We start from the raw sequence: 21,373 nt of genomic DNA on the forward strand, positions 1-21,373 counted from the left end.
ACACACACACACACACACACACACACACACACACACCTCTGAGGAGTGTCCTACAATGCATCACTGTGAACATTAAGTGATGATGGAAGACAAGCAAACAGGGATTTGCAACACAGACACACACACATAGCTCTAGAGTGAGTGTTGTAAGAAGAGGAGGGGGTGAGGGTGTGTGTGTGTGTGTATGTATGTGTGTGTGTGTGTGGGGGGGGGGTTCAGAAGGGTGCGGGGTGGGGAGGGCAGTTCTCTTCATTTCTAGGTGATTCACGTTTGAAGTGGGCTTGCAAAATTGCTTTATGGAAAGTGGCGAGCGGCTCGGCGGGAACATTAGGCAGGAAGCAGCGGGGAGGCCGGCGTTTCATTAGGGAGCTCTACTCCGCCTTTATTACCCGGATTTGGAGTTTTATGGTTATCATTATTTGTGATAGAATTATTATTCACATATATCTGCTAGTCAGCTGTTTGGGTTTGGGACACTGGGACACAGCGTCTGTGTGACTAAATCCACCAGTGCTTTCTGAGGTGATCTGTACAAGGTTAGCCAGCTTCCCCCTCTGCGTCGCGCGCGCGTGTGTGTGTGTGTGTGTGTGTGTGTGTGTGTGTGTGCGAGCACAGGCTGCAGCCATGCTGTCAGCTCGTCAATCGGCCTCGGCGGGTAATGTCTCAGAGGTGTCCGCGGCGAGGTGGGAGCGGCTGGCGTTGGCGAGGCAGCGCTGGATGATCTCCGACTGAAACCTCACCTGAGTCTCCATCAGAAAGTCGTCCTGGTGATCACACACAAAAACACCAGCCATTAAAATCTTCACGAGGCGTCAGTATTGGCAAAATGCCCTTTGATATACACACACAGAGATGACATCTCTCAGATAGAAAATAAACAGGATCTCCTTTTGTTTGTTTGACTGACTGCTGAAAAGACCTTGATCCTTGATTTGTGTAATTCTTTTCACAAGGAGGTTTACGGTCTCTAAAATGCAACTGTTGTCAAGGGAACGACAACTTTGTAACTACCTCTGTTATTCAAGGATCAGTCTATGTCATATTAACTTATGACATGGCCGCTTGTCACATTAGGTGATCACAGAGACATGGCAGACTGCATGTTGGACCCCTCCCCGTCTTTCATGGGTTGTAGCCTACACAGGTGATCAGGAAGGAGGTACCAGTGCCCAGTGTCATTTGACAGCACCAACAAGACCTCAAGTCCTCTTTCTCTTTTTTCTCTTCTGCCTGGAGAAGGGCTCTGTGTTCTTATTGGTCAGCATCATGGAACAGGTCATAGAGGTCAGATTCAGTGAGAGAAGCTGCAAATGTTTGTGCTACTAGTCTTTTTGTCAGTATGCAGTCAAGTGTTCCAGATGCTGGGACGTTACATTAATCGCGATAAAATGAGCTACTGGCGCTGCAGGTCTGTCAGGTTGGGCTGTCATCAGCTCGATATTGTGCTGCTTTGTGAGCCCAGAATTAATTTTATCTTGTGGAACTATTTTATGTGATTTCTTGACATAAGATAGCACTCTTGAAAAATGGCAAAATAAGGAGTATTTCTTTCAAAAAGTTTATTCCAACTTATTTTCATAGTTTTGTCCAAATTTCCATCAGCTCTGATAACATGATACTCACAAAGTTAACTGCTCCTCCAGAGAAGTGTGACTGACGTCGGGGTTTGATTTGACTCAGTCTGTTGAGTCAGTATTGATACTGCTACAGTACCTGGTGCCTTATTAAGTGGATCCTGATCCACATTAGAGATGTCATTATAAAATTTGCTGTTTCTGCAATGCACAGCGTGGTGTCGATTTGAAATCTGGGAAACAGAGGGCACTGGGGTTGCACTTGTTCGTGGTATGGACAGATACCTTGAGCTGAGATCAGAACAGGTGATGGGAGAGTAAAAAGTCTGATTGTTGCGTCCACGCTGAAAACACATCAAATCGTCTCACTGCTTGTGTTTCTTGCGTTTTTGTGATGTCACCTTGTTCCAGGACTCAGCAAGCAACTTGATAAGAACAGAATCATTATTACCAATAATGAAAGGATGAGAGAAACTATGCAGATAAGACCTAAATGCTCAATTAGCTCATCATTGTCTAAAATGCAAGGGGCTCATCCTCTGAGGAGAATAAATGTGTATCAACTCCATGACAGCCTGCCCATTACATTTTTATATTTCTTGTGTTATTGTGGAAGTTTTCACCTGATGGTGGCACTTCAGGTCATAGAATCACTAAAATGATTAGAATTCATCATCTGGGAGCGATTCATGGGGATCTGGTCAGAGTAGTTGTAAAGACGTTATGTGTGTTGAGCGGACAGAGCGACATCGCCCTCCTCGCTATCGGAGCAAAACTCTCCTTTGTGATTAATCGTTGTAATATACTTCAACGGTACCCACTTTCCATCAGCCTGCTTTATTTGCTCCTCTTCAGTTTCTGCTTTCCTACATCGAAGTGTATTCCCAGTTATCTTCAGACAATAAAAAAAAAGCACCTCCAAACACCAGACAAAACAGGATGCAGAATTTTGCCAAACTAAATGCGGATGAGAGGACAAGAAGAAGAGAGGAGTGGAGAGGTGACAGAGGAGAGAAAGGAAAGGCTGGGGAATGAAAGGACAGAGCAGGAGACAGGCAGTGTGCTGACTCCTGGCTAGCTGCTGGTCGCCAGAATCACTGATGCACTTTCCCGCCTCATAAATTATCGCTGTGATGACGGGTGTGATGCTGTCAGGAAAGCCCAGCATCCCAAAAACCAACAGCAGCAGCAGCAGGTCTGGACGGCAGCTCAAGCCAGCTTCTCTCTGTCATCACTCTCAGCTTTGTCTTTTCAAACACATGGAAATAGATTATGACACCAAGACCAGCAACTCTGAAAATATCCATTTATGGTTGTCAAGAACGCAAAGGGAACGAAGCATGAGCGGACCTGAAGTGTGATAAACAAGTGGCACCGTCATTGAAACACCTGTCAATCACGAAAACACCCTGAAACATATTTTTATTTAAAGCTGTACTGATAAATGTGTCTATGTTAATAATAGATCAAATGAAAATGCAGTGTGAAAGAGGTCACTGCTGAAAAATTCACAGGGAATCATCACTCAACCCCGCAGCTCTGCTCAGCATTTTAGCCTCTTTCAGCTCTGTGTTTTGCTTTTTTTCCTGCCTGCAAACTCTAGCCTGGTTCCAAACGTCTTCCCCACCCACATCTCTGATATGTTCAGATTCAGTTGGATCTGCTGCTGTCCCTCTTTGAACACCTGAATCGCTCGAGCACACACAGTGGAATAAATGAACTAGCATGAACCTGTGGCTTGGATTTCACACACAATCCATTAACCAGAATCACAGATATACAACCTACACGCCAACGTAAAAACACTGAAATTAAAAGCTAAAAACACAAAATACTGATTCCATCCCAGCCGTTTGGTGTAGCCTTAAAATGAAGCAGTGACTATTTGTGACCCAAAGTTATAAATAAAATAATATTAAAGAATGAATAAGACATAGAAATCATCCTGTCATCCCTCTGATTTATTCTGCGACCTCTGTGGGGGTCCTGACCCCCTGTGGGGAAACACTTGAACATACCTTTTTGGTCATTAATCGTCACTGACACTGATTTTTTGTGTCATCAGGTGTGACATCACCGTCCAAAAGTAAAACCAGCTGCCTTAAAAAAACGAACCTTTTCCCCACCGAAACATTAACTTTCTAAGCTGCAGCAGGCTCTTCGCTTTTCTCCTCCCTTCCTCCTTTCTGTTCACCTCCACCTCCTCCTCCTCCCCCTCCTCCCACCCTCCTCCCCTCAGTGGTGGCGGTCTGCAGCAGAGCAGTTAATAAAGAGATTGATTATCGGCCTGTCAGGAAGTGACAGTTGGACAGGGCTGCTCTGCGTGAATGACAGAGGGCACGCTCACCACGCAGCAGCCCGCCTGACACACACACACACACACACACACACACACACACACACACACGCACGCACACCCAGATGCCTTTGCCAACACTGGGGGTAGGTGAGGTGGTGGAGAAGGAGGATGTATGGGGGGCTGGATGGGTGAGAGGCGGGCATGTGGAGAACAGCAATGCAACCTTCTGCTGGTGGAGGAGGTTCGTCTGTGTGTGTGTGTGTGTGTGTGTGTGTGTGTGTGTGTGTGTGTGTGTGTGTGTGCTGTTGTGGTGGTGATGGTGGTGGTGGTGGGGGGCGGTCAGAGTTCACAGCCACTGCCTTCTGGTGAGAGAGTCAGAGGGATGCCAATGATGCCATACACAAGACCCAAAAGGGTCAACAGAGACTCAGGACCACACTGACTCACACACACACACACACACACACACGCACACACACAGTGCTGGCTATCTGTGAGCACAAGACAAACCCAGCATACAGCTGATTTATACACTCACGTCCTACCAGCACACACACACAGGTGCACTGGTAAATGCCAGTGGGTAAACTCAACACATCACACTGACGAATGAAGCTTGTTGGCATGTTGCATTTGAGTCTGTATAGCTCAGAGCTGTGAGGTAGTAGTTTTGGTTTAGTGGCCAAAGTTAAATCTGCTCAAAAGGATGCTTTCCTATACACAATCCTTATTGATTACCGAGTGTCTGTTAATGACATGCTCCAAATCCTTCTCTCGATAGCGGTGTAACATCCACATTTTGGACATTCCCATTTTCCCATAATGCCACAGTGGTGCTCATCAGCAAAGGTTCCATAGACCTGCTTGAACTGTCAATTTCAATGTAACTCAAAGCCTTTGGCCTCCTTGATTTTGTGGCACCATTAAAATCAGTCAGATCAGGAGGTACATCTTTAACAGAGGTCACTATTTATGTAAAGCAGTGAGAGTATTTTGCACACAGAACTTTGTATGAGACACCATTTACTGTATTTCATTAAAAGACACATTTGTAAAGTGCATCATGACAGTGTTTAATGACTGTATCTGATATTAAACAGGCTGAAAGGAAGAACAGATCTGATTTTCACATGTACTTTCTTTAAATCATTTTTTTTTTCAACCTGTCCACTCAATCCTTCTTTCAGCATACTGTTCTCTTTTCATTTACTCATTCTCTAAAATCTATTTTTGTTCTTATGACACAGCTCACTTGGCATTTTATTTAGGGTAATCTCTATAATGTGTTGCCATCACAGGATAATCCATGTATGTAAGTACACACACTAGGGTTGGTCAAGTGGATGATTATATAGGCTTTCCTTCAGTAGCACAAGAGAGGCAGGGAGGGAAAAGCAGCGTGTAGAGGCAGAATATTTTCATATCGAACTGTAAATTAAAGGTTTATTTCCACCAAACCAGAGTTGGTGATTGTTGGAACAGTGGGAAGACAAACCACGATGGTTTTGGTGAATTTTATTTTGCTTCTGTCGAGTACTAAAAAACTACAGAACCAAAGGAGGCGTCCTCATGGCAGGTGAACGAAATGAACCGGTCTTCTCTTTGCTAGTGTGTGGAGCTGGGAATCCCCCACCGCCAGCACACACACACACACACACACACACACACACACACACACACACACACACACACACACACACGCACATGCACAAACAATTGAATTATACCTGGCCTCCGATGGCATCAAATCAAATCAACTTTATTTATATAGCAGATTTCATACAATGTAGGCTCAATGTGTGCAGTGGGAGCTGGTAAAGGCGGATCTGCCACCACTCCTATAACCCTTGAACACCTCCACAGACTGGAGGCAGCAGGGCAGAGGCGGAGAGTGTGCAGTTGTTATCCGGCCCTCTCCATAGCTCATTCATTGTTCAAGGGGAACGTGTGTCAAGGAGAGTGGAAGAAGAGTGGAGGAGGAGGAGGAGGAGGAGGGTGGGGTAGCTTCACCCGCTCTTTGTCTTCGAGACAAGAAGAGAACCCAGCCAGGAAAGTTGGTGGACCTCATGTAGTGATGACAGCACTCACTTACCATTTTTCCATACATCAGTATTAAATATCAGTATATCTCCAACCTGCCTCCGCAGTCACGTGGGATCTTTTTGGCAGTGCTCCGGCACAAAACAACCCCACAGTCAACATATAGCGAGCGGCTGTTGTAGCGGCGAGGAGCATATGCCACGTAATGAGGCTGACAAGGTGAAACACAAAGGAACAAGCTGCCCTCCCCCCCGTGGAAGAGGCCTGGGGGTGCTTTAGCTAAAGGAACACGGCTGACCTGAGTAAAGCAGGAGAGGTCAGAGGCCATGTTGGTTTGTAAAATGATCATCTGTGTGTTATATTTCACGCACTAAGTCTAATTATGGTATCGTACTTGGACAATAAATGTGGTGCCGTCATCTGAGCCGATTCAATAATGAACGTATCAACGACCGATACGTCTTCTTCCTCTGTGCCATAGAGCTGTTGACGTTTCCATCCTTTTTTGTTTGTGACCATTTAAATTAATGGAATATTTAGTCCTCGCTCACAGGTCATGGCCTCGGTGTGCATGTGTGTGAGCTGTTCATTCAGAGAGTGTTTCATTTGCAGGTTTTTAGAGGCCGAAAGAAATGAAATGATCCGTGTTTATATAACCTTTAGAACGGTGTCATTTTATGTCATGGAATTAGTTGACAATAATAAAAATAAAGAATATCACTAACCTTATCCTGTGAGTCATCGACATATACACCATGAAGCCACCATATAGCGGCTTGGCTGTAATTTACTGAATTATTCATGTTTAAATATTGATTTTGTTACATTTACATATTCCTCATCCATACATTGTTTTTGTGTAAAGTGTTGGTATGACAAGCTGATGTGGAAAAAAATGAAAACAAAAACAATATATCTACAATTCCATGACAGCTATGTTAATTACACCTGCTGATGTAGATCATGTGATATGACCGAAAGCTCCACAACAGCTGAGACTGTTTTCCAAATGACTCTTTCTTAATTCCATAAACTTTAAACTTCAGCATTTACAACCAATAACTAACAAAATAACTGTAAGTCAAGGTCCTCTAATTGGCTTCTTGTAAGCACATCTTGGCTTTGATAAAAGCCAGTAAGAGTTAAGATTACTTCATCAATCTGCTTTCCCCAAAGTCAAGAACAAACTGTTCATGTAATAACTGTGTTTTTAAAAACATGCTCAAGAGTGGCCATATCTACAGGATGAGTTAGGGGATATATACATTTACATTGTGGCTAAATCTCTAGCTGAGTTTTCTCCTTTCAACCTTCTCATTTTCATTTTAAATGTGTGATTCTTAATTAGATTGTCTTTGCAAAGAAACCCTTCACAGACAATGACTTCTATAAGGATCCATGTGAGATTCTTTCAGTGTCACAGCGATTTTTGTACACATTTCACTCTTTTTACCCAGTTGTGCTGCTTGCAGAGTAAATAAATACCTCAGTTTTTGCATCAAGCAGCATCTTTGACACCGTCTAGTCATTGTTTACGTGCCAAATGTTCCATCTTCTCCCATTTTCTTAAATCGACTTGCTAATTAAAGATATTTTAGTATCTGATTCCTTCTTGTGCATTTTGATGTCTAAAATTATGCCTCATGGGAATATCATGCCTTAATATATCTGTTTACTACATGGAATACAGGTGCCAGACTTTCAGCAAAGAAAAACTAATTTACTGATTTCACAAACACACACACACTCCTTCCCCCAATACACACTATGTACAATCAATACCTCAAGATTGAGTAAGTGAACTGCTGAGCCTGGAATCAAGATGTTTTTTTGTTTTTTTTTTTTCACCGACAGAGAAGAGGAGAGCGTTTCACACCCAGAAAAGGAGGAATAAGAGTGTGGGAGGAGGAGGAGGAGGAGGAGGAGGAGGAGGAGACGCAGATGGACAAGTGCTTTTACGGTTGAGTCTTCCTCTGGCTCGGTGCCACGGCCACAGATTCTCTTTGTTTGCCCTGCTACTAAACTAATAGAGATAAAGGCAGGTTCCTGCTGGCCCTGAATTAGAAAGTCATTAAGGAATATAAACACACATGGGAGCACGCACACACACACTCACACACACTCACACACTTACATGTACACATGTGCATAAGTAGAAATGCACAGGTACTCGTGCATGCACAAAAAACGCTCTGAACAATTTCAATGGCTGCTTCTGCAACATCAGTGCAGGATGCACACTCGAAACGACACACACACACGCACACACACACACACACACACACACACACACACGTTTCCACACCTTCTGTCAGTGCTAGAAATCCAAACAAAGTCTTGTTTCCCGACTCGGTGCCAGGGGGAACTCCTTTTTTGTCACCACACAATTACTTCTTTCTTCACATTCTCCTCCATTTTCTGCCATGTCAAAATTCTAACGTGAGTGTCAAGGGCTCTATTTGACTGGTGTGTGTGTGTGTGTGTGTGTGTGTGTGTATGCTCCCATGACCAATGGAATGTCCAATCCCAAAAGGGCTGTCAGTGTGTAAATGTGGTCCAAACCATAATTTTCTAACCATACAAATTTGAAGTCAAATGAACCAATCAGTAGCAGAATAAATGATAACTACAACCTTGATGAAAACAATTCTTTTCAAACTAAAAAGGCTGGAACCCTACAAGGGGAAATTATTAGGAAATAAGATAAAACTAAATGCAACTAAACGACTCTTGTCTCTTGTCTCTCTGACTTCAACCCGTGGCTCTCAGCGTCTCAGCTCATTGGTTCCTGCTGAAGATGGAAGAACAATAAACTCTACAAGAAGATCTGCATTCAAAATTGCACGTGGTAAATGCGTGTGTGTGTGTGTGTGTGTGTGTGTGTGTTGATCATATGTTTTTCAGTGCATGTAAATTTTACATTTTTAAACTGTCAAATAAAAAGTCGTAACAATATTCTTTGAAATGTCGTGAAGTGGACTTGAGTGAATGTACTTTGTGACTTTCCATCACTAATGTCACAGCATAACACATCATAGTGAGCCACGATCCACGGAGAGCAAGGATACACTGAAAAAAAAACAAAGAAAAAAAGAGGGAAGGGCAGAGGACTGATCAAGACGGACAACAAGATGGCAGCAGAAGACAACTGCTGTCCTAATGTTTGCATGTTTGAGTATTAACAGTAAACTAAGTGCTGAGTTTTCTGACGTGCACTGGGAGTGAATTTCATACCTCTTTAGCAATCTAATAATGGATTCTGCCATTAAAATGATATTGGAAAGTCTCAAATCAAAACCTGTCTCAGTGAAATTTTTTTAGGTGTTTATCATCTTCTTAAAAAATGACATTTACAGAAACACCCTGGAACGTCGGGCACGCCGGGCCATATTTTCTGCAGCTGTGGTCGATACTGAACCCTAATTTCAACAACAACACATTCGGGAGGCTCTGATTTGAAAAGTCTGCCCCCTTCCTCCTCGCCTGATGTTTCCATGTGGGATTGCCTCAGCCGCTCTCTCTCTCTCTCTCTCTCTCTCTCTCTCCCTCTCTCTCCGTCAGCTCAGCGTTAGTTAAGATGGCTGCACGGCGGCTGCCGGGAACGAGCGTTTAAATCTCTCCGAGGTGCAGGCAGCTTAAACTAGCTCATTTGTTACCTGCATTCCCGAAGACAACCTTAAAAATGGAGCCACTCTCCATTTATTATTAGCAGGGAGGAAAGAATCGATGCCTCCAACGTGGTGGCGTCGCTGAGGGAGGACAGTGAAACGCACACCGAAGGGTCACCGGGGTCAGACCGAAGCTCGCGCACGAGGAGCTGGTTTTATGCTCAATGTTGACATTAAGCCTTTCTCTGAAAACAGCGTGGAGGTAAAGCTACAGAGAGGAGAGAAGACGGTCTTTGTCAAATGTGAACATGTGCAGGTTCAGAGGCGGATCACACACACGCACCCACACACCCACACCTACGCACACAAACACACGCACGCATGCACAAAGCATAACAATACCTGTGCCTAAACCAGGGGCTCACAGAGTATTAAAATGCGCTCATAAAAAAAAGAAAAAAAGAGAAGAAAACAGCATATGGAAGCCCCAGCAGAGCATTCTTATTTCTATCTGTGAAAATTCATTACGGATTCTCACAATGACTGTGTGTGAGAATTCACCGTTTGTTCTCGTCTCGGGCTAAACAAAGGCACATGTGCTCGTTTTCAGAGCGGGATGCGGCGCGGCCTGATTTCAAAGGCACAACTTGAAAGACGACAGACAGCTATTTACAATATTTATACATTTAGGATGCTGATACTATGCATATTACATGTCTGTCTTCCATTGTGCGTGCATGTGTGTGTGTGCCAGTGTGTGTGTTCCAGGCGACAACAGTGGGAAAGGGAATCGCTGATGAAAAAAGGTTACTTTGGAAATTCTCTGATAATTGGTGCCTTAAAAGGAGCTCATTTTTAACTATGTCACCACGACTGCTCGATGACAATTAATCTGTTTGCGGCTGCTTCCTTGGCATCTGTGCCAATTACTTTATATGCTAATATATGTAAATGACATCTCAGATGCCAGTTTCAAGTGTTATGCGAGTGGCGTATTGTGTCCTTTTTTTAAGTCATATTGTTGAGGCTGATCAACAATGCGAGTGCTTTAAATTTGGAGGTGTGTAAGTTATTAATTTCCTCACCGGCTCAGTGTTTCCTCATAAAACACTGCAGCCAATGCATTTACTGACTCACACGCCATACATTTCAAATGAATTCCAAGATTTTGCCGTTGATTTTTTTTTTTTTTTTTCCTCTTTCGGGGGGTGGAAAAGTCTTTAAATAAAATATTAATTTAGACAAAAGATAATTGTGCAGTTTGCACATATTAAATAAACAAAATGGGCAAAGCAAAAAAAAAAAAAAATGAAGACAAATTGTTTTGTCAGGTTTTGCAGAGCAGAGTCTTTGTGGGAGAAGCTGATGACATGTTTTTGTTCAGTAACACTGAACACCGCCTTCCAGATTTTGGTTTGGTCAGTGCTTCACTTACGTTAATGTAAAAAGCCAAATGGCTGAGACTGGACAGTCCACGATTTTTTAGGACATACAGTGACAAAAAATGATAATTTATTCACAAATGTTATTTCTTTTGAGATTAAACTGCTGGATGATACTGGTCCTAATTCAACTGGCCCAAACCGCTCCAAACACTAACATAAGAGGGCCAACTTCTCAGGTCAGAGGTCAGTGAGTGACACTTATTAAACAAAATTGTAAACAAATATGAAGGATTTTTTTTATAGACGTGTTTGTCAGTGATTTTAAATCCTCCATAATTACTGAATAAACAGTTCATGAATGCTTGATAACACAGCAGACCATTATATATGACTACAGCATTTATAAATCCTAACAGTATAAAGCATTTATTCACGAGCGAGTTAAAACTCCATAAATATGTTCAACATGCACGAAGACATATTAGTATATAATAATTACAAATTACAAATAATTTGCCCATATTGCATTAATTAAATGTTATATACACGATAAAGATGCTTCGTATGGGGAGATGTAGCTGTTGAGAAATACATGAATTATCATTCGCAGGTACGTTATAGTGTGTTTGTATCTTATTCATAAGTGCTTATATATTGTTAGAAAATGTTAAATAGGCGAGGTTGAAATAAAGTGCGACCTATGAGGACTCCATGCATACTGAACAAAACAGTGAATGTGACCTTTGACCTTTCTGTGGAAAGACTCATTTGACTTTTTTCTTTTTTCCAGTTTCAATCTCAGTTTCAAACCAACACTTTTCCAGCGCTGTTGTACAACATAGCTTTGTTTCTCACCAGCCTGTTTTCATCTCATAAAAGAAGCCAAACTTCTAAACCGATAAATATTGTAAATGGATATAGAATGTATGAATGCATGTGCGCACGCAGTCATAATCCAGTCAAACTGAAACACAGTGACATCAAACACCGGGTGGATGTGGGGGTTGAGAGGGATGATCTGGGGTAGGAGACATGTTTTGAATTTACAGTTAGAAGTATACAGTTTCACAGCATGAACTCCTGTAAAGAAAGAAAGAAAGAATAGGAAAATAAGTTGTCTTCGATCATTAATATCTCATTAACGATAACAAAAAAAAAACCGCCATTAAAGCCTCCACCCATTCTCACAGACTACACATAACGGCTTAAAGTCGGTCAGCTGCTTCCCTCCATCAGGAAACTTGAACAGCTCGTAACAAACTCTGTTATTCAGCGGAGGTGGAATAATGCTGAGTAAATGTTAATGAATGCATTTTGAGCTTATTCACAGAGCCTGTTTCTCTTTCTATAAATGGCAGTAATTACCAGCATTTCCTCCATCGACAGACACACAGAGCTGCTTTGAGACGCTCGTCTATTGTTCCTTCTCCTCCTCGTCCCTGTCCTCCGCTCTGTCTGCAGCCTTCCATCACTCCGACTGAAGATGTCACTGTTGTATACCAAATACCTGCTCCCTCATGTTGCGTGCATGTGTGGCAGATGAGAGAATATGTTTTCATGTTCATCAGTGAGAAACAAAGCTATGTTGTATTTGAGGCGTTTGACTGTGAAGTTTTGACAATGCAGGGGGTACACGAGACAAAAAAAGAAATCTATTAGAATTAATCCAGCTGGATGATCTTTAAATAAGAGGTAAACACACGAACGTAAACTCCACACAACTAAATTACAATTTTGAATTTGACTGTCGGGCAAATTAAGAGAAATTGTGTTAAAGTGCAATTTTAAGGTATGAAAACTGCCACTTTTGTTATCATTTTCTTGTTATTTTGCACCTGATCTAGTCCAAAAACACTAAGAATTACTTTCAGTTTGCGCTGCAGCGTCACATGCAGCGCAAACTGATTTAACATGGCTTATAAAAAATACAAAAAATAATGGAAATCATTCCAGAGCTGAAGTATTCATTACAAAAATGATGAAAATGACGCCTGGTGTTTAAGGGGGTGGGAGGTGGTGCCACGCTCAGCTTTAGCACACACATGCATTGTTATCCGGCGTCACTGCAGTCTTCTCCTGTACATGTTGGCTTTGGTAATTACTACAGCAACATATTTGGGAAGTTATGATTTGATAATTATATTGAGGTTCGCAGCGAGAGAGACAATTAAAAAAAGAGTCAAAATAAAAGTCACAGGAAGGAAAACAATAGGCGGAACACGAGGCGCTCCAAGAAGGGTCCGTGAATTCAACATGTCTGACCCTGTGCGCAGAAAAACACACACACACACACACACACACACACACACACACACACACACACACTTGCGGCAAACTTGTGCCGGTGCATTTGAGTCGACTTTCTGTCTCATGCGAGGGAACTGATTCAACAGGATTTTTACGACCATCAGAGACACATTTTGGCGTGTGCTTTATTTTTTGTTGAATTGCTCTGATTTTGCGCTGCAGTTTGGTTGATGGCTTTCTCCATAAACTTAACTTCATCCGCAGATGTTCAGGGAATAGGTTAAACCCAGCATCCGAATTCATCCGCAGCAGCGTGGCTCAGAGATGATCTTACTTTAAAGGCTGAGAAATGCTGAGGAATTGATAAATCAGGAAAGAAATGTTGATACATATTGAGGTTTTAATGGACATGGATTAAACAGATAAATATGCAGCTGCTGGTCACAGATCATGCTTGTGTTCCCCACAGTGACAAGAGCCCACTGGGAAATTTAGATAAGTGATCAGTGTGCAGAACAGTGTTGTGTTCAGGAGCGACTGAATCAAGACTTGACCAAAACAATATTCATCTCTAATTGAAACATCATGATAAGAAATATTTGAATTATTATTTTCATGAATGAACCTGATAATGAAACACGCTCTAGGCCGATCCAGTTCCATTATGAATGCTGCTGAATTTTCTGAACTTATGACGCATGAAAATTCCTCTGTCTTTCCCGGTGTGACGGCATGTCCAAAAACTAATCAGTGCGCCACACTGTTGCATTGGCTGACATGTTCCTTCATTACCAGGAACACACACGCTGGAGTTTATTTTAATTCAGTCCCACGTACATCGTCCTGCTGCCCCAGATACTCACTGAGGAACCGAGTGTGGATTAATCTGGAAATAGTCCCCGAATGCACTGTGTCCTCCAATATGAGTAACGTTTGACAAACACTACAGTGACCAGCTGTTTTCAGAAAATACTGATTTTTAAAGATCTTTGAAAATAATGAAACTATATGTTTGTGAGCTGCTTTTAAAGATTTACGTCTTGAGAGGGAACCAGTAGCTTGGAGCTGAGAGCCACAGACAGGGTGTGGAAATCAGAAAGCACAACATTAAACTAGTTTTTTGTGTGAGTTTACTCCATGCGAGCATAACTTAAACTTTACTTATTAAAAGATGTCACCAGGCCTTTCTACATGACTAATCATGCAGGATTTGGCTCACAGTGCTCTTGTCCGTGTTGATTTCAGTTGATACTATGATTTAGTGGTGAATAATCACAAATAAATTTGCACTTAATTAACATACAACACATACAGTGCAGTGATTTCACAGATCTGAAATGGGCCTCTGGAAAATGTACTCATACCTGACACGCATAACTTAATAAAAAAAAAAAAAAAAGATCCAGTCTAAACGGGGATTAAAGGGCCCAGTTCAAACAGAGCAGAGCACAACTCGACCCATTCCAAATGAAGTCACCACAAACAGACCCACGCACAGACAACAGCAACAAAAGAAAAGCTAAAAAGAGGAGCAATACCTAATATTTTCCCTGCACACACTCCCAGTCTCGCTTAAAAAAAAAAAAAAAAATTACATGACGCACCACATGATCAGAACTAAAGGCTGGTGCACTCTGCTCCACTTTGATATTATAAACATTGATTTGGGTCAATATGAGTTCTGCAGCAAATCAGATTGAATCTAACTCAGATCTGCTGGGACCCAGTTCTGGTCTCGGATTCTAGGAAACAAAAGAAACCCATGAACACCTCCTGTCTGTGGTCCCGAGGCAGTTGCCCACTTGGTCCTGATATTTTATGTCTTTGATTCTAATTATTCCCACTTAGGTGATTCTTTATCCATATTTTTTTTATCCATGCTTTAAAGAGGACTGTCGGAGGGAGCCTGACCCATAAAAACCACTGCTTGGCTATAACTGAACTTCGTGTGACAATAAAGAACTTGAACTTGAACTTACAATGCCCCATCTACCAGCACACACACCATCCTGCCCTGTATTCATCAGGCTGTGTGGCTTTCTAATCCCTCTCTTTAGCAGCGGTGTGTGAAAGCTAACACTCCTCCATGTGATTATGGAGGGCCCTGGGCTGGTGATTATCTGGAGAGACCACCGCAGAGACCCCCAGCCATGCTCTCCCAAGCCAGCACCGCTTTAATTCTGCCTAATTGATCTTCACACTTTTAGAACTATTTTCCTCCTGAAATCAACACAGGTAAAACTCTGTTTGGCTGTTCTGGCTGCAGGAGATTACACTCCATCTTGTTGTTCACTGGATGTTGTTGATGTTGACAAAGTATTTTTTTCTTTCTTAAATCCAGCTCTTGGAATGCAGAAGCAGAATTTGGGGAAAAATGTGCAATACAAAACAAAAAAAACAACCATACTTATGTTTTGATGTCATTGTTCTGCATTTTCATGCACACCAAAAAAGAGTTCAACGAGACATTGAATGACACCGCAAAAGACTGGCAACTTGTCTGTTAAACAACAACAGCACTGTTGCCCCCTACCCTCGTAAAAAGAAGAGGCTGTCCAAATACACATCTGATTAGATGGACCATAATGAGTACAAGGCAAAGTACACATTTTGCCATGGAGCGTTTTAGGTCTTCCATGGTGGACCATCCGATCTGAGGCAACGTTCAGCAGGGGACGACCACGTCTGAGCAGCGCAAGGATGGAGGACACAGAGATCGCTCAGTTCACGATACCCCAGACTTCCCCATTTCGTTGTTGCTGATGAAAGCATGCAATGCAATGTGTCAGATATGGCCAGAATTTTAGTTTGAAAAGTTCAAACAGTGAACATTATACACAAAATGTGAAGAAATAACAGTTCTAATGCTACTTGCCGTAGAAATATATACTAAGTTAACCTTGTCTTTAAATTATTTTACAGCTTGCTGAGATTATGTTCATTTTTAGCTACCATGCTAGCAAGCTAACATTAGCTTCCTAATGGCAGTCTCTTAGCTAATTCTAACATTGAGAGGCAAGCGACAAGAAACAGGAAGAACAATCTGACCTTGCTGCTTGTACCGCTGTCCTTCACAAGACCATCAATAAAATCCATGATATGATACAACATAAACACTAATTTCCTCCATCTATCTTTTTTTCTTGCCTTTCCCCCCATAATAAGACATATTTTTATGCACCAGTGACAATATTTCTGATATAAACGAAACCTAACACTGCCTTAACACTGACCTGCTATACAAACTGTCTTAGAAAGCATTACTGTAACTTTCTCATACATGGAGACACTCGGCTACAACACTAATTTTATGTTTGAAAAGAAATTATGTTTCCTGTTGTTTTTCTGAAAATCATTGCTTTTCTATCGGCATTTGATATTTCCAAACAAAAAAAAAAAAAAGAGAGAAAGATAGAAAGAAATTACAAATGTAACTTTTTTTTTTTTTTTTTTGACATTTTGATATTGTACATTGACTATACATTTAGGGTGTTTATCATTTTCATCTAAGACAGAGACCTTTCCACAAATCCTTTTTGCTATTTGGAATGCAAAAAGTTTGAACCTCTCAAAACGCTCAGAACGATGAAACTTTTATAGAAACTTATAATTCTCTTCTCTCTGGCCCTTATTTTTCCACATTTCAACCCTACTGTTGACTCTGAGCATTCTTACATAATTTCTGTCATTACTTCTATTAAAAACAATTCAACTTTGGACCATAAAGAAAAAAAACAAAGAGCACGTAATCTTTGCTTCCTTTCTTCTTTTCAATTCTTTTTTTTTTTTCAAAGTTTGTTGAAAGATATTCGAGGCCTCTCTTATTGGTCACCCCTTCCACCTTCACTCCCAAAGCTGTGACTTTCGTCTCCTCTTCAGCTTTCCCGACGTTCCTCAATGCCACCTCTCTGTGGCGTTTAATGACTTAGAGTGAGTCGACAGTGTCCGTGGCGCTACCTGTGATTGGGTCGTTACACAGGTGAATATGCAATCCAGGGCTTGGTAAAAAAGCTCCATGTCTGTGACATTTCCCAAATGGACTCCCTGAGGGCAAACCCTGCCTTACCATTAGTTTTGTCTCTATGTTGTATATAAGGGTGGCTGATTTGCAGACTGCTTTAAAAGTCATACTTCTCACACAAAACAGAGTGCCACCCCCCAAGTCTTTGGCACTGTGCTGTTTAGTTCCACCTAAAAACTAGAATATGGAGGATGAGAAATAACGGCTGGCTTTTTGAATGCCTTTCGTGCATGTATTCCACTGTTAGGGTCGATCCAGAGGAGAGGACAAGTGACGAATATATAACATCAGCTGACAGCAGCTGTTATTCATCAGCACACAGAAATGATCTGATCAAATCATTAGTAAATATATGCAAATATTATTCATGTATGTGTACTTGCGGCTTATGTGAGAATGTTGGTAGGAACTATATGTAGTTTGTAAGAGTGTGTGCGTTCACAAATGTATTTAAAATATAGAGGGACGGGCAGAGGAGAAAGGAGAGGCCATATGAAGGAGCTGAGCTGCCATATGTATGGAAGTGTTTCAGAAGTTAGGCCGCATATGCTCTCTGAGGTTACTCTGTGTGTGTGTGTGTGTGTGTGTGTGTGTGTGTGTGTGTGTGTGAATGGAATATGGGTCATCTACACCTTAGTCATGCCAGATCATCTGTCAGAGCATCTTAATCTCAATAATCAACAAGCCACCTGTCATGATCTATTTTCTCACAAACTGGTAGAACGAGCCTTAAAATAGATTTCTGTGTAATTTTGTCTTTTCAAAAATTCGAGAGGGGTCCAAGCGCAGACTGGGTCTCCATCTGGGGACTCTCTCTGCCTCCTGACTGTGTTCTCCCCACCTCCAGAGCAGCCAATCACTGTTGTTTTGAAACAGGAATGGAAATAACTCCAATTAAAACAACATATTTTTTTAGTTTTTAACAAGTGATGAGACATCTGACATCGTCAGCCAGCTATTGCTGGAGTTAGAATTAAGAGGAGTTGGTCTAAGGGTGAACACTGTGGTCTGGTGGTAAGAGGTGGTTGTATGTGTGGAGATAAGGTAACAACCACCTGTTCAAAAATGGTGTCTGCTGTTTAGGTGACCTTTGACCTCTTCCCAGGGGATGCTTTGTGGTTTTGGCCTGGTGTTCTTTCTGCCTCTTTTGTTCACTTGATCTCTTGTCCATGGAAGAGTTTCCCACAACTGTTTCATGTGGTGTCATCCACCACTCCAAGAATGAACTTTCAGGCCCAATGATACATTCTTTTAAACTTAAAATTTGGTTGAGCAGGTAATGCTAGCTAAATTGATATGATTAGCTACAAAGCTAATTGAGGACTATTCTCTCAAATAATCCAAAGTAAGTATGTCCTGGTTGGCAGCTGAGGAATTAGAAAATATCCAGTTAACATTAAAATGATGCCACTGTGAATATTTGGAGCTTGTTATTACTATACCTGCCTCTATGGAGATGGTACTGCATTTAAATATCGAACCGTTGACTTGTGCTGCTGAACAGCAGTCAGTCTGAGGCAGACAGACTGGAAGTTCCTTGCCGCCAGTGGCAATGATCAAGTAAATCTTTAAGTGGAGAGGTGAAATCATTACTTCCTTATGTGAAATAAAAAAAAAATCAGAGATTTGAGCACTGTCAGCCTGTTTCCAGCCCACTGAATCACCACCCAGATAACGACAGATAACAGTTACAATAATCCCCATTGCTTTCCCTTTTCTCCCAGCCTGAAAACCTCTGCCGTTGATTGCTCAGTGACAACGGTGCAAATGTTTTGTTTTTTTGCCAAAGCTAAAGGAAACAAATCTGAAGTGGTGGCTCACAATGTAAACTGCAGTGGAGAGGCTAACGATCTAATTTGCTTATGATAATCTGATTAAAATAATAACAATTACTAAATAATAAGTGAAATAAATGATGACAGTTTGATGTAAAACTTTTCCAGTACATTCAACAACTAACAATTGCAGAGAGGAGGGAGAGAAATTTCATTCTTTTTGTCTCTTTTTTTTTTTCGCTTCTTTGGAAAAGTGTACTCATTGCTGAACATCTAATAAACCAGCTGTAACATTAAATGGAAAGCAACCTTTCCCTTGCTTTATGAACACTGAAATACACTAAAATGTCTCCTCCTTATTAATCATATTCAAATTCATACTACATACAAAAGTAATACATGCAGCAAATAAAGAACTAATGACAGACTACTCTGCACTATTGCTTCCTTAAGGGTACACACATTGTTCATGCAGCAGTCATCTAGCTTTCATGTAGAAGACAGAAACACTGATAATTTGGAGGCACGTCAGACTGAAGAGACGGGAAGGATTAGACAGAATGGAAATGACTTGCAACACAGCTCACATCTTGGCCATAAACCTGAGATTCTGGGAGTATTTTCTCAGAGTTTAACTAACTGCCTGTTACCTCTGATCAACCACGTTTGCTTGAAGTTTATGAGTTTTGAGTTGAGTATCTTTTCCAAACCGCTAAACCACTAAACAACCAGTTCTTAAATGTGGTAGATGTAAGTGATTACGCGAGTGACACTTCCAAACTGAATTACTCCATTTAACAACTTGGTCACATGGAGGGGTTGTAGAAGGGTTTTGGGGAAAATAAGCTTTTAGTGTTGCACATGAAGAGAGTAAAATGATACGTTCAGTGAACACGGGATTTTTGGTGAACAGTGAACTGAATGTATCTGTTTGCAACTAATGGCTGTGAACATGGGTGCTGGCATGCTAGCATGGTTAGTGCAATTGACAATTTAGAAAAGTTTTTTGTTCATAACTCCTTCAATATCTGAAGGAGTTTTCTGAATAAATCGTGGCAAATTCCAGGGGAAAGGATCTCACATTTTTATGCAAACTGTGCCAGCAGGGTCTGAAAAAACAAGTTCAGACTTCCGCCACATCGACAATGAATTTGGAAGGACATATTGAGTTGAAGGACCAATCTGGAGAAATAGCCACAAATGAATGAAGTGAAGCATCATACTGACTTAAAAAAAAACAAAAACGAAAAAAGAACTCTTGAGGTTGATGTTACACGCAACTCCTAACCAGTCTAGTGACCAGCTAAAGGAAGAACATATGATCTGTTACAATTGGATAATTGTATCTGGATTATCTTGTTTTCATGATTGCTGGAAGCCAAAATTGAAAATATTAATAGCCTAGCCTCACTATAATGTGAAAGTTTGCTCCAGTCTTAAAAAATGTAACTATCCCACAGCCCGTTGGGCCTCTGACCTCTGCTACCCTGAAAAATCAAATTTCACCTAAAACAAAACTTTCAAAAGTCTAAATGTTTGGAAAACGGTTTGTGGTAATCTAAAGAAGGTGTGGTTTGCTGAAAATACTGCTGGTGCTCTCAGCAGCAGCATTACTGTATCACACTGTCTCAACTTCAGTTGTCACTGCCATCACATACTTAGTGCACACCTTCTGCTTCACAGGCGCCAGGTCAGCTTCATATCCACCATGTTCATTCATGCCCCAATGTGACATGTACTGTGATGATACTACATGCTTGCAAACTGCTATGCAGAGCAACTCACCAGCATATCTACTGCTTTTTATTTTGTATGTGAAATTGATTTTCTATTGTAACTGAGAACCACCACCCCACACACATCTCTATGAGCTGCAAGAGGAAAATCTGTCCCTCCCTATATCTAAGCCACACTAATTCTTAAAACTGTACAAGCATCTCTAGGATTCAACTTTCTTTTTGCATGAATTAGTAGACTGTTTAAAGATGGCATATTTTGCAGGACACTAAGGACATAAACTATTGATCCCTGATGGGGTGAACCAGGGGACAACTGCAGTGAAGCCTAAACTACAGCCCTTGACTTTGGCTAGCCTCCTGTCAGTGCTTTAATAAGATGCCTACTGACACAGAGCATCACAGGCAATGCCAGGACACTTATCTGGTGCCAGCATTGCCCGGAACCACAGAGGAGTTTTGGGGGAGTGTTTTTCTGACCTCTCCAACAGAGCAAATAGGGGACTGGCATCTGCTTTAATAAGGCTGCCCACTCTTGATTCACCATGTCACCCCTCCCTACCTTTCCCCCCCAACTCCCCAAGCTGTGGAATAGGCACTAGCACTGGGGGAGAGGTGGCAGAGGTAACAGCTGGCTGCAGCCGTGGTGGCATGGCCGTGGCATGACCACAGCTTTATTAGTGGCATC

At 41.7% G+C, this 21,373-nt stretch overlaps 1 protein-coding gene across 1 annotated transcript in view; it reads right to left on the reverse strand.

The window, feature by feature from the left end:
- Positions 1–638: 638 nt before the first annotated feature.
- The window catches only part of LOC143331230 (protein phosphatase 1 regulatory subunit 37), a 65,039-nt gene continuing 44,304 nt past the window's right edge, over positions 639–21,373 (reverse strand). Inside the window, exon 11 of the mRNA XM_076747908.1 lies at positions 639–764. Within this exon, the coding sequence (XP_076604023.1) occupies positions 639–764 (126 nt within the window). The remainder of the gene's footprint in view (positions 765–21,373) is intronic.

This window comes from Chaetodon auriga, chromosome 14 (assembly GCF_051107435.1).
Source record: "Chaetodon auriga isolate fChaAug3 chromosome 14, fChaAug3.hap1, whole genome shotgun sequence".
NCBI lineage: Eukaryota > Metazoa > Chordata > Actinopteri > Chaetodontiformes > Chaetodontidae > Chaetodon > Chaetodon auriga.